The sequence below is a fragment of the Siphateles boraxobius genome, unplaced genomic scaffold, assembly GCF_051911475.1.
Source record: "Siphateles boraxobius isolate OS27281-9 unplaced genomic scaffold, OSU_SipBor_1 18, whole genome shotgun sequence".
Classification (NCBI taxonomy): domain Eukaryota; kingdom Metazoa; phylum Chordata; class Actinopteri; order Cypriniformes; family Leuciscidae; genus Siphateles; species Siphateles boraxobius.
The window spans coordinates 459,092-472,728 of record NW_027508788.1 but is presented as its reverse complement, the minus strand read 5'-3'; the positions used below and the strand labels follow the sequence as shown (position 1 = coordinate 472,728).

The 13,637-nt window shown below is 38.0% G+C and overlaps 1 protein-coding gene across 1 annotated transcript in view; it reads left to right on the top strand.

Annotated features, from left to right (window-relative positions):
- The window catches only part of cacna1bb (calcium channel, voltage-dependent, N type, alpha 1B subunit, b), a 179,632-nt gene that overhangs the window by 155,323 nt on the left and 10,672 nt on the right, over positions 1-13,637 (top strand). The window contains exons 33-45 of the mRNA XM_077232765.1: positions 190-300; positions 1,716-1,799; positions 3,783-3,899; positions 4,247-4,312; positions 6,161-6,252; positions 6,379-6,529; positions 7,247-7,374; positions 8,513-8,609; positions 11,075-11,180; positions 11,545-11,652; positions 11,893-12,002; positions 12,505-12,662; positions 12,764-12,893. Of these exons, the coding sequence (XP_077088880.1) occupies positions 190-300; positions 1,716-1,799; positions 3,783-3,899; positions 4,247-4,312; positions 6,161-6,252; positions 6,379-6,529; positions 7,247-7,374; positions 8,513-8,609; positions 11,075-11,180; positions 11,545-11,652; positions 11,893-12,002; positions 12,505-12,662; positions 12,764-12,893 (1,458 nt within the window). The remainder of the gene's footprint in view (positions 1-189; positions 301-1,715; positions 1,800-3,782; positions 3,900-4,246; positions 4,313-6,160; positions 6,253-6,378; positions 6,530-7,246; positions 7,375-8,512; positions 8,610-11,074; positions 11,181-11,544; positions 11,653-11,892; positions 12,003-12,504; positions 12,663-12,763; positions 12,894-13,637) is intronic.

Sequence of the window (13,637 nt, the reverse complement as noted above, 5' to 3'; positions counted from 1 at the left end):
TGCTTTATCTGTAAGTTAGTGTGTAAAGGCATTGCCAAGGTTGATTGAGGTTCAGCAATGCTAATTATTACATATGAAATGATGTGTGTGAATATTCAGTTATGAATAGAAGCCTATTTTACAGGTCCTTTGAATATTTGAGTGTGCAGAGTGAGTCACTATCGCTGCGTGTTTTTTCTTCCTATGCAGTTCCATGATGCTCCTAAACCGTATGAGGACATGTTAAAGTGGCTGAACATCATCTTCACGGCTCTCTTCACACTGGAGTGCATTCTCAAGGTCATTGCCTTCGGCCCTCTGGTGAGAGTGGAGAGACTCTGATAACACTTATCTTTTATCATTACAGTCAGTGTTTGATACTAAACTAGTTTCCCAATACACATGTAACACAATTATGCACAGCATAGTCAGTTTACAAAAATGTCTGGATCCGTTCACACAGCGCGGTTTTCCGTGAATGCGGTTGTGATTCCTGAAAATATACAGGTGCGAGTTCGGTGATATAATGCATTTTTCACTCCCGCAAATAATGACCTAGTACTGGCATGAAACTCAATATGAGGTAGGCTGATAGGTTCTTACGGAATAAGAAAATTCTGTCATCATTTACTCACACTCAAGTTGTTACAAACCTGTATGCCTTTATTTCTTCTGCTGAACACAAAAGAAGATATTTTGAAGAATGTCAATAACCAAACAGTAAATGGACCCCATTGACTTCCATATTATTTTTTTCCTACTGAGCATTTATATTAGGCGGATAGGGCAACTCTTGGGCAGAATAAACTGGTAGGCTAGTTTGACCCAAAGTTGAGAGGATCTGAAAAAAGTGAGAGTATGAATGACTGATTTGAGTGAAAAAGCGGGGTTCTGCTGGTTGATTGACCAGCCTACAGGGCCGTCAGTAGCGTAAGAACTGTGAAATCAGTGAGAGGCTAATGACGGCCCTGTGGGTGAGACGAATGTGTAAGTATGAGTGTGGTTGTGTGTACGGTATGAGCAATGCATCATAAATCTCTCTTCAGTGCCGGATGGTCTGACCTGCAGCAGAAGGTCTCATCTCAAGCTCCATTTCCATTTATGAGGCTCATTTATTAAGAAGCTTTTCTGGTGCGTGACGTTTACGTTTACCTCCACCTGTTTGGAGCCCAGGGTTGATGAATGGGTCTCGCTCATGTTGTTCTGTCCGCGATCAATGTCTAGCAGCAGTCGACTAATCTTTGGAGCGTTCATGAGAGACATGGACCCAAGGCTAAGACACCTGACAGATCGTCCTGCCATGAAAGATCTATTACATGACTCACCAATGTCTGCATTTTAGGCTGCCTGTTTTTGTGTGCCACATTGTCCTCACTAGAAGAATAGTAAAAGCTTTTAAAACTGACTAGTTTTCACAGGGAAAATCAGTCCATACTTAGCCTAAATCAATCTTAAAAATGCCCAAATATGTCTCTAAGGATTAGGAATAAGTGTAGATTTAAAGTGGGGTCATTATAAATGATCAATTCACAAAATGTGGCTCTGCTGAAAATCTACTACCTACTGTACATCAACACATGCCTTTTAACCCAGCATTATAACCGAAATCAAATCTCAAAAGGGACTCATTTTGAATGGCAGAAACTCCACATGGCACATAAATAACACTCTTTATGGGAGATTTGTCTAATTCAACTAATTTCATCAGAGTTGCATATTTTTCTCAATGTGTGCAGAATTACCTGAAGGAGGCATGGAACATTTTTGACTTTGTTACTGTTCTGGGGAGCATCACAGACATTCTGGTTACTGAGATCAAGGTGAGTCATCAAAGAAACACATCAAAGTTTTTGAGAACCAAAATTCAAAGGTATTTAAAAGTAAAATCATTTTATATGTCAACACATATATGATAGATGTTATAAATTATGTAGCTATCTTACTGCAGTGGATGTCACAGATGAGAAATTCTTGAAGCTTAACTTTGTCTCTTTGTGAGCTTTCTGCGTTTATTTTTTGTGTCGCATTTGTGTTGCACTTTTAGTCTGCTTTCAGTTTGTCTTTGGTTAAAATCGTGGGGACAGGGTTCCATTGAAAACCTGGAACTATTTGGAACAATTTTAAATAGTCAAAAGTCATGTTTTTTTCCCTTAATATCTATAGTCCTAAATTAACATAAAAATATTTAGGACTGAGCATAATGAGAAAACATTTTTTAAAAGATATTAAGGAAAGAATCCATGACTTTTGACCATTTAAAATACATATATACTCTAAATTGGACTGTATTTACATTTAAATATAGTATATTTCATGAATCAAAAATGGGCTCATTCAAAACTGATTCGCCCCTTGCAACATTTGCACTAGATGATTTCAAATGAATTTGGTTTAGACCTTGATTATCATTAGACCTGTTGTAAGACCAAATCATCTGCTGAAGATGACAATCCGGAGATCTCCCCCAATGACTTTTGACAGCCGCGTCTCTGCGTGTAGGAGACGGACTCCGGCCTCTCCTAACGATTTCACTGTGACTCTTATTTTCATGCTAAATCTCTGTTGGCACCTGTCCCCTTCCTTTCCCCAACGGACTGCACAGACGGTAAGTGGCTTCATCGCTCCTGCACTGTTTGTCTTCATCCAAACCTCTCCTCCTGTCAAACATCTTTATGCTAATTTTGAATGCTCACCTTTTTACCTGCTGAGATCAGGCTCGACTATTTTCGAACTTGTTCAATCTAGCACCAGGCTGGGATGTGAAGGGTGGGGGGGATTTGTAAGGTCTTTTCCCTGTAGCCAAGTTTCCATCCACATATTTTTATGCAAATTTTGGGATATCACATAAAAGACTGTATGGAAACGCCAATATGTGCATAAATTCTAAATATGCACTTAAAAAACTGAAAAGACATGCACATAAACTATGCTGGAAACACATTTACTGAATAAATCTCTTGATGCGCTACACCCCAAAAATAAAACTCACGTGCTTAAAAACTAACTTGCTTAACCAGCAGATCAGTTTCATTGCACAGCATCTCAAATGTTATTTAAGTCATTTAGAAAGGCCTGAGTCAAAGTCTGTCATCAAAATGACTCGGTTTAATGACCTCCCAAAACTCTCACATGAGTTACATTCACAAACACATCTGAACGCAAGATAACATGACAATGTTAATTGTCATTTATAATGTAGGATTGTGAAGTGATGATTTTGTTCTCTTGAACAGGGCTTTATTTGCAGATGTTTTTTGCTATATTTCAATTTTGTGCACACTCTAAGTTAAATTTGCAAAGGTGGATGGAAACATAGCTAATGACGAATAAATGTTCCCTATATTTACCCCCTTTTCCAGTATTGAAAGAGTAGGGATGGGTGGTATGTATATGGGCAATATATACTGTGAAGTCTCGGGTCAATTGTTATGAATAAGTTTCCATTGGTTTGCGTCCATCAAGTTCCAAATAATAAACTGAAAATCTAAAATATACTAAATTATATCTTTCATTTGTGAAGTATTGTTACATTTATTTTGTTACTGTGATACAATTATAATATATTATCAAATTTTGGTCATGTCGCCCATCCCTAATAGATAAAAGCATGTTCATGCAAGACTATTCATGCATCATAACCAGACTATCAACAACATTGTCCTGCATGAGACTAAGTAGCTTTAATACCTTATCAATAACAGATGCTGACACTTCGACTGACTGAGGATGCGTCCTCGTCTCGGGTTCAGGTACAGCAACAGTGATGCGGCTCTGATCTTTCTTTCTTCCTTTCTTGTATCCAGGATAAGAGGATTAATCTGAGTTTCCTGAGACTCTTCCGGGCCGCTCGTCTCATTAAACTCCTCCGGCAGGGCTACACCATTCGCATCCTCCTCTGGACCTTCGTTCAGTCATTTAAGGTCAGACCCTAACCTTGGCTTTGACTTTACTCTGACAACTTAGACAACATTAAATGTAAACAATAATTACCATGTTCAAGCTTGATTTTATTATTTTATATTACACATATACTATATATATATTTATATATTATTTCTTATATCATTATTATACATTCAAAAAATATGCCTTTTTAAAACCATTATCTTACAACACTTAATATATAATATAAGTAATACATAATAACATACTATAATAAATTATGATTATCTTTTCCTGAGTAGATCAGATGCATCAGAAGGTTAATCAGTCTAATGTTGCTGTAAGTTTTCTGTTTGTCTCTGAAACAACTGTATTTTGTCCTCAGGCTCTGCCGTATGTGTGTCTCCTCATTGCAATGCTATTCTTCATTTACGCCATCATCGGGATGCAGGTGAGGTCCAGGGAGCTTTAAAAGCCTCTGTTGCTTTCTCATAAACATTACCCTCCATGCTACCTTTCTATCTGAGCCTGTTACACCAGTGGATCTCATCACCAGAGCTTCTACACGTGACACGCTTCACGTTTAACAGCTTCAACGAGATAAACAGAGTATTGATCTTGGGTTTATTGAGAATGAACCCGGTAAGCAAAGTGATACGTGTAACCATAAGTGTTTTGCATGAGCAGATGGTGTTTTTCCATATGAAAGCTTCTTTATGAAAAAGAGGCCATTGTTCTAATGTAACGAACTGATCTCTCCTTTAAGTTTGATTGCTCGTTTAAGGACGCACAGGCAATCTCCCAGATTGTGTTGGGAATTATGGCGCCTGCCATCTAGTAGATTAGGACTGCATTGTAAATCAATGCTGATTGTATCCTGTAAGACTGAGGAAATAACATAATCAGTAAGCCGTGTAATCAACTGTACGTTGGAACTCCTACCACCAACTGTGTGTTCACTATTTCATTCAGCATAAAACGTGCCTTTGAACCAGTTTTTTGCAGCTTTTCTAGTATTTTTATAGGAGGATTTGAATAATAATCTTATTAGATTCATGGTTCAAGTTTAAGCTTTATTTACACCATGTGACGTGCTGTTGATTAGCACAGAATATTTCACATCCTTCATTCTGTGCTTATCTTGTAATGAAAATATTTGGTTTAAGACTGTTCAGAGTGTTTTAAATCATAATGAAGCTTATATTTTTGCTAAATTAAACCAAATCTTTTTGTTAATCCACTAACACTACTGTTAAAACGTTAATATGTTATTTTAAAAATAAATCAATACTTTTATTCAACAAGTATGTATTAAATTGATTAAAAAAGTGACAGTAAAGACATCATGATGTTACAACAGATTTCAATTTCAAATAAATACTGTTCTTTCTATTCGTCAAAGATTCTTGAAAAAGTATCACAGTTTCCAGAAACAATATTAAGCAGTATAACAGTAGTGGCTGCTGAAAATTCAGTTTTACCATCACAAGTATAAATTATATTATATATATATAATGGAAAACAGTGATTTTAAATTGTAATATTATTTCACAATATTACTGTTTTGACAGGAAAGTTTTGAACAGTTATGTGCATTAATACTTGAACATAAATGTGTTATTTTAGTTGTCAATTTATAGTTCCAATTTTTGCACTAGGTGTGTGAACGTATTTCCTGTGTAAATTCTCCCTCTGTGCTATCCTTGCACATATAGTGCAAAAATATACAGGGTTTACTGACTTTACATGGTCATAAAAAGACATTTGGACATAACTTAGCACAAAATGTTTCAGACAAGTCAGTTATTTCAGAAATAATCAAAAGCACACTCTTAGCAGTGGGTTTGATATGCATTCTTGATGGCAGACATGTGTATAAATATATTACTTTTATTATACAATTTTGTGCATATCCCACGCTAAAAGATGATCTAACCTTAGTCACTGGATGTACTTTCATAATGTATGCGGATGGCAGATTATTGTGATTTGTTTGACTGTCTGTCAGTGCATTACAACTCTGTAGATTTGAGTGAGTCAGTGTGTTTATTTACGTGTCTGCTGTCTGACATAAAGTCATAAATTTATAAGCATGAGTCACAGTTTGTGCAATATGTGTATGTGGCCTTGTTAATACTGCAGATGCTTACTGTAACATACCCTCCAGGCAGTCTGAATTATTGACACACTCCCTGCAGGTATTTTCATGAAGCTCCAATAGGAAAGTGCACACATTGTGTTTTGTTTTTTGTAATTCATCCAAAATTAGAATGCTGATGTGCTTTTCTCTCTGTGTCAGGTGTTTGGTAACATCAAACTGACTGAAGAGTCGGCCATCAATCATCATAATAACTTCCAAACCTTTTTTCAGGCCCTCATGTTGTTGTTCAGGTAAAGCGATTGTTTGATCTCTTTTCAGTCTTCCTAAAATATCAACTCTCACAGCTTTTGTAATGTAGTGCAAGTGAAGCCAAAGTTTCTGACTTTTTGTTGTGTTTGTGTGCATGTTTGTTACAGGAGTGCTACAGGGGAAGGTTGGCATGATATCATGCTGGCTTGTTTGAGTGAAAGGCCATGTGAAGATGGGTCTGGCTACAGTGGAAAAGAGTGTGGCAGTGATTTCGCTTACTTCTACTTTGTCTCTTTCATCTTCCTTTGTTCTTTCCTGGTTAGTGGAGCACATCTCACATTCAAACAGATGTACATGAAAATAAAATTTATGTCTTTATTGTTCAAAACCTGTATGATTTTCTTCTTCTTTGAAATAAAGTGCAAAAGTAATGTTGACAAATTCAATTATGCTTTTGAGGTTCTTTTTTGGAACTTGACAACCCCTGGAATCAATCCAATTTCATTGTATAAAAAAGAGCAGCTCGGACATTTTGCTAAACTTCTCCTTTAGTGTTCCACAGGGAAATAATGTCATGAGTTTGGAATGACATTTTGTTTTTAGGTAAACTGTTCTTAAGCAGCAAATCAGCATATTATAATTCAGTTTTGCTATCACATGAATAAATTACATTTTAAAGTGTAATAAAATAGAAATCAGGTATTTGTAACAATATTTCACAATATATTGTTTAAAAAAATAATGTATTTTTAAACAAATAAGCAGCCTTGGTGAGCATAAATGACTTCTTTCAAAAACAAAAATCTAACCAACCCTAACCTTTTGATCAGTAATGTTTATGCACAAACAAAACACTTACAGTACTCAAAACATAAAATCAGTGCAAACTGCCAAACTTTAATCAGTGCAAACTTCCTTTAAGTCTAGCCAACACTTGTAACATAAAAAAAAAAAAAATCTGTTGTCTTGTTTTGCATAATTTTGAGATTTCACCTTCTATTTTTCATAATCCTCCCTCTATCCCACAACCACCAGATGCTGAATCTGTTTGTTGCTGTCATCATGGATAACTTTGAGTACCTGACACGTGACGCTTCTATTCTCGGGCCTCATCATCTCGACGAGTTCATCCGTGTCTGGGCTGAGTACGACCCTGCCGCCTGGTGCGTATCTCTCCTCCACTGTGACACCTCAGTTAGTGCCACTTTAAAAGAATGTGACAGCTAAAGTCTAAGTGATTGAAATATTCTGGTTTAAGAGGGTCTGCCACAGGCACTGTGTCTGATTTACTCATGGCCTCAAGTCACATGAATCCCATTTTACTGTGCGACCATGGCTAACATCAAATCCTCAAGCTTTGTCTATGCTGAGGAATGCAAATCTTTACACGCCATCCACTTTTTAGTCTATCTTGAGCAGAACGGATTTGAATCCTATCCTCTCTGTCAGTGTAATCCATTCTAACTGAGCTGAGCATAGTTATCTCAATAAGTATTACGTCTTTGGATACTTGTATTGACGGAATTTGGAAAAAGAATGTATTAAAATGTGTCTTTTTAATCCATATCTGTTTTTTGCAGTGGAAGGATACGCTATATGGATATGTACAATTTGTTGCGCGTAATCTCACCCCCCCTCGGCTTAGGAAAGAAGTGCCCTAATAGGGTGGCATACAAGGTTTGAAAACCTACACACCTTCCCTTTAGAGGGCGGTGCTGTAAAAACAAATGCCTGTAAAATGCCTGATGTCTGATGGGATTATACTCCCCCCTCTTTCCTTACTAATTTTAATATGGGTAACCATGGTAACCAGGAAACAAAGCCAAATGCTAAATCCCTCATCCCAAACTAATCCCATATGTTCACAATGCACATTTCTATCTGGCTTGTTGTAAATATTGATTATTATTTGCTCGGTTAATACTGTGCTTAAAATTAGGCCAAATATTAGCTTTGTTCCTGAGTATCTGATTGGTTATCCGTGGTTGCATCCTAGCATGCAAGGACAGAAGCTCCAGACTGAAGCCCTTCAGCCCAAACCCATCATGCCATGTTCTTCATCCCTGGATCACTGACAGCCTGTAGCTACAAAAGCAGCTGTAGCTACGTGATCCATCTGTCCTTCTGAGACAGGATGGCATCGGATACCCTTGGCCTTCCTTCAGAATTCTTAATAACGATGCGTTTTTTCCCCTTTCTTTCTTTCACTCACATCACATTTCCTTCATGTACTTCACTACCTCTTCCCTCTCCTTTTCTTGTCTGTGTGACCTTTGAACTCTGGGTGTCGCCCCTGTGAAGTGGACGCATGTCCTACCTCGATATGTACGAGATGCTTCGCCACATGTCCCCTCCGCTAGGTTTGGGAAAGAAATGTCCTCCACGAATCGCCTACAAGGTAGATCCCGTCCCCTTGAACTTTCCTTGGCTCCTCCTCTGTCCTCTCATTGGCTGATGTGGCTGTCAGTCAGTGTTCTAATTGTGGAAGTGTTTTCTCGTGTGTGTTTCGTGTTGTGCTTTTCTGTGTCTTTTGATCTTACTGATGTTCTCTAGATTTACGGGCTGTTTATACGACACCGTTTTCAACTAAAAACTTAAAACTTATTATGCATTTTGGTCGTTCATTTACACGACAACTGCGTTTTGGGTGCCTGAAAATGCAAACTTTTGAAAACGGGTTTCGAAGTGCAAGTTTTTGAAAACGGTCTCCGTGTAAAGAGCAAATACGCGAATCTCTGAAGACGATGACGTCATGCACATGCGTATTACGTGTTCAGTCTATAGTGTTTCATCGCCATCTAGCGGCCTGGCAGCAGAATACAGGCTTTTTAGCGCGGAATAATGGCTCAATTTTTAGCATATCGTTTTCGTGCAAAAGTTCTGTCCCATAACCTTGTGAAAGAAGTCTCTGATACTCACTAAGGTTGTAACGTTTCTTAGAAGGCAGAATACTGATAGGCAGCGTGTGTGTCTTGAGCATGCCCTTGAAATGCTGTCCTGATAGGCAGCTTAATAGATTTTGAAACAGAACAAATGTAGACAGAAGAATAAATACACAGTAAGCACTGAATTTCCTGAGGCATTTGCAGCTATACTAAAATTGTTGTATCGTGTTACAGAAAGTAAAGAATAGTGGGGGTGATGGGGGCTGGGATGGGGGTTGGGGCTAGGGGGTAGGGGTAGAGGGGATTAGAAAATCTGAAAAACAAAATGTCACTGGTACAGGGCTGCCTGTTTTGGTCGCAGGCCGTTCTGCCACTTTGAGAGTTGCCTCCGAGTCAATAAGTTTACACACCCTGTTCCAGCTGTCTGAATGGGTAACGTTCAAGAGACGCATCCGTGGCTGTCTGCTGAGCTGCTCTCTGAGGCCACACAGTCTGCGTGATGTTGAGACGGTCTCAAGCGAGCTCTAAATAGAACAAGCCCCCCCCAACCCCCAACATCAGAGCACTGAATCAACAGGGAGGAAAGAGCAGAGCTTTCCGTAAATGTGTGCTCGGTGGAGCGTCCTTTCCTGCTTTCTCTTTATTTTTATTGGTAGTTGTTGTTGAAACATGTCTTCACTGGCCTACGGTCTCTAATGAAGGCAGAGTGTTGTCCCTGTGCATGATTTTACGCTCTTACACACTACACAACAGAAACGATTCTTTGTTTATTTTGCATCAGTTTTCTTTTCACCTCCGTTTTCAATTACCACTGGGTGTGTTAATGTGTGAAGCGTTTGCTCTGATATCAGCTTGAGTGGTGTGTTTGTGTGATGGGTGCTGTTCGTGGCTCTTGGTTTTGGTTGGTCAGCATGCATCTTTTTTCTGGTCATCATCCTCTCTGAAGGTCATCTGTGACTCTGAAAACACAAGAAAAGCAGCCCATTAACGCCTCATGTTTCAGTGCACATTAACAAATGCATTCTCGACGTGGACAGTAGTCGAAGCTGCCCACATACAGAGACCTCAGACACAAAGGACTAAAATAGTTTGATTTTTAAAAAATCTGTCAGGAAGAAATTCAGGTCATGTTTTACCCCAAAATCAAAAGAAAAAGTAAATAATCATTTGAGAAGCTGAAGTGCATTATGTCTTTATTTTCATGACAATCAAGCACAAACCCGTTCCTTTGATATATATTACAAAAATTATATTGATATTCTAAAGTTTGGATACATCTTGTTACTGTTTGTCGTAGCTGAATTGAATCACATTTTGTGGTTCTAGTTTAAAAATAAATATTGTGTATTGGCAGGATGAGTTATTGAGTCTTAAAACACAGTGTGTTTATTTGAACAAAAAGCTGATGACTATCAAACATCTGCTGATTCTAAAATCTTAACAGTGATTTTAAAATCGTCCAGGTTTTTTTTCTTCATTTCTCTGATTTTGAAGTCCAAATACCATTAAAGGTGTTCAATTACAAAGTGTAAAATCTACATGTGCAATTTTTGCTTAAACCTGAAAAAAACCCACATAGCTCAAGGTGTTAACATGATATTACAGATCAACAGTGTATGGTCATGCATGTAATCACACTTGCCGATAAACCTGTAAACCTCCACAGTGAAACAGCTTTACTCTCTGCTACCTGGAGAAATGCAGCAAAACATCTTCCATCTCCAACATCACTCATTCTCTCCACAGCACCTGCATGAAATATATACACTCTCTTCTTCCTCTCATCATTTTAATGTCCTGAGGAGACAATTTGTGTGCTGAGATGAGCATTCGAAAATGACAATTGACTAAAGAGAAATTAAATAGCCCAAGTCGTTACTCTCCCTCAGCATGCAAACTCCTCCTGGCGTGTGTTATTTCTGTATCCTCCAGTCATGTGTCATATTAATCACACACTATCTGTGTTTGGAACCCACAGCGGTTGGTGAGGATGAACATGCCCATAGCTGAAGACAACACTGTTCACTTTACCTCCACTTTAATGGCTCTCATTCGGACCGCCCTGGAGATTAAACTGGCATCAGGTGAGTGTCCGGCAGGGCACTGCAATATGTCAAAAGCTCTTTTAACTGTCCATCTACTCCAGCAGGCTTTTCACCAGTCACTGCTTTGTTTCATCAGCCTAATTAAAGTGTAACACTCCACCGTCTTTAAAAACATTACAAGTTAATTGAATGATGCTTTCCCCTCTGACTTTGGCTTTTATTCAGGCTTTTATTTGGTGCAAAATATAATTCAAAAATAAGATAACACCCATTAACAGCCCAACAAAAGAAGTCTCACTGGGGATATTAAGGTCTGCAGGAATAAGTAGTGTTAAGAACAACTCTGTTTGATTCTGTTAACATTATTGCATCTCCCAGACTTGCTTTCTTATTGTTTTTCCAGGAGTTCTGGCTCAGAGACTTTGTGATGCTGAGTTAAGGAAGGAAATAAATAAAATTTGGCCTAACTTGTCTTCAAAAACAGTGGATTTGCTGGTGACACCTCACAAACGTAAGCCCTGCATTCAGGAAAAATGACGATTTCTGTTTAAAAAGCAATTAGCATTTATATGGAATCTTAATTAACTGCTTATGCTTCATTTTGAAATAATATTAATGCCATTTTCCACCTGAGTGATTCAGCCTGGTTTTGCCTGTGACTTCTGAGTTATTGGTGCCACCTAGTGGACATAATTTTCCCCCCTGCACTTCTGTCCAGATGATACCTCATGTCCATTTCACTCTCTCTTAGATAATGAATTGACCGTAGGGAAGGTCTATGCGGCTCTGATGATTTTCGACTACTATAAGCAGAACCGAGCCAAGAGACTCCAACAGCAGCAGGCTGCACCAGGCACACAGGTAGAGCATCTTCATGAGGGATCTACAAACAACTGAATATACTACTACAGTCTTGTGTAGCCAGACCTTCAGACTGACAACAGAAGGGCTGGACTCCATAGCAGCTTTCATTGGCCAAGGACATGTAAAGCAACCAATCACAGTTCGTTTTGTTCAGCCTAATGTTTAGGAGCGTGAAAATGTAACGTCAATGTCCCTGCAATAACAGACCGAAGTGTAAAACACTTGGACGTATTTACTTTCATCTTCCACGAGGGGGTTGGCATGGCAGAACTTTAATGAACGTGATCCGTCTCCCAGAAATCCTGTATAATTCAACCAATCAGATGGTGACCTGCAGAATTATTATTAATATTAGAAAAAGTATGTTAGATGTAGATCAAAGCCACACTTTATTATTAATTTGATTATTAGTATTCATAGTTTCTCAAAGAGTTCTTAATAATTGATTAACGTGGTCCTTATTAAACTCATTTTTGTGTATATTGTGTTTTCTCCTCAGAGTAAAGTCGGAGTTCTCTTCAGACCAATGCTTCCTCTCACACACTTACATGATCAGGAGCCAGTGCTGCCAAAATCCCCAACCCCATCTCAATTAGATATCACACCACAGCCAGAGGCCCCGCCCACATCCTTTCACCTGACCAATGGGGATGCCGTGTGAGTGTTCTACCATTCTGGTCTTCATAGCATTATACTTTCCTTTTGGGAATGTGTTTTGTCTTTATTATTTTTGAGTTGATCTTTTTTGTGAGTCGCAGACAAAGCCAGAGCAGTGGCATGAAAAAGTTTCCTTCGGGGGGTATACCTCAGGAAGTCGCACAGGAAGCAAACAGAAGGCCTGTCCAACGTGGCCAATCAGAAGACGTGCCAAACACATACAGATCTCAGGTGATTTATTGCAGAATAATCAGTCCTATTTAGGTTAAGTGTGTCAGACATTTACAGCCAGTCAGTTAAACCCTAGTTTCTGTGGCCTTCTTTAAATTAAATGAGTTCAAACTGCCACATCCACCAGAAAATTTTCAAAACACAATGTACCATTTGTACCATTAGTAACTGCTGTAACTTCTTTTCACTGTTCAATCCTTTGTCAAAAAGAAGTGTGCTTAATTGCATTGAATGTACACTTGTAGTGTACTTCAAATCTATTATATATTATAGTATAGTAGTTTATACGCATACTATATAAGTGTATATTTTTAAAAAACTGTACCTGCAGATAATATAATATTACTGAAATAAAAGGCAACTTAAGTGTACTTAAAGAGAGTATACTTTTATGACTGTTTCTAAGTACACTTTGTAGTGCACTTTGTAATATCAAATTAAAAAGTTTTACCATAAAGTACATTTTAAATCATTATGTTTTAATAATCTTTTGTCCTGCTTTAAAGAAGTACACTTTTTGTGCTGACTAACATACTAAAGCACATTTAAAGTACTTGATTATAAATGTAACTGTTTTCAAAATTACATTAAAAGCTAATATATTTTAAATGTACTAAATTGCACTAAAAACTTCACCATTACAAATGTGTAATTAAGTATATTTAAATACATGGCATACAATAGAAAGTGCATTCAAGTATATCTTAGGTTCCATAAATGCTTGTCAGTATATTCGGCAGACAG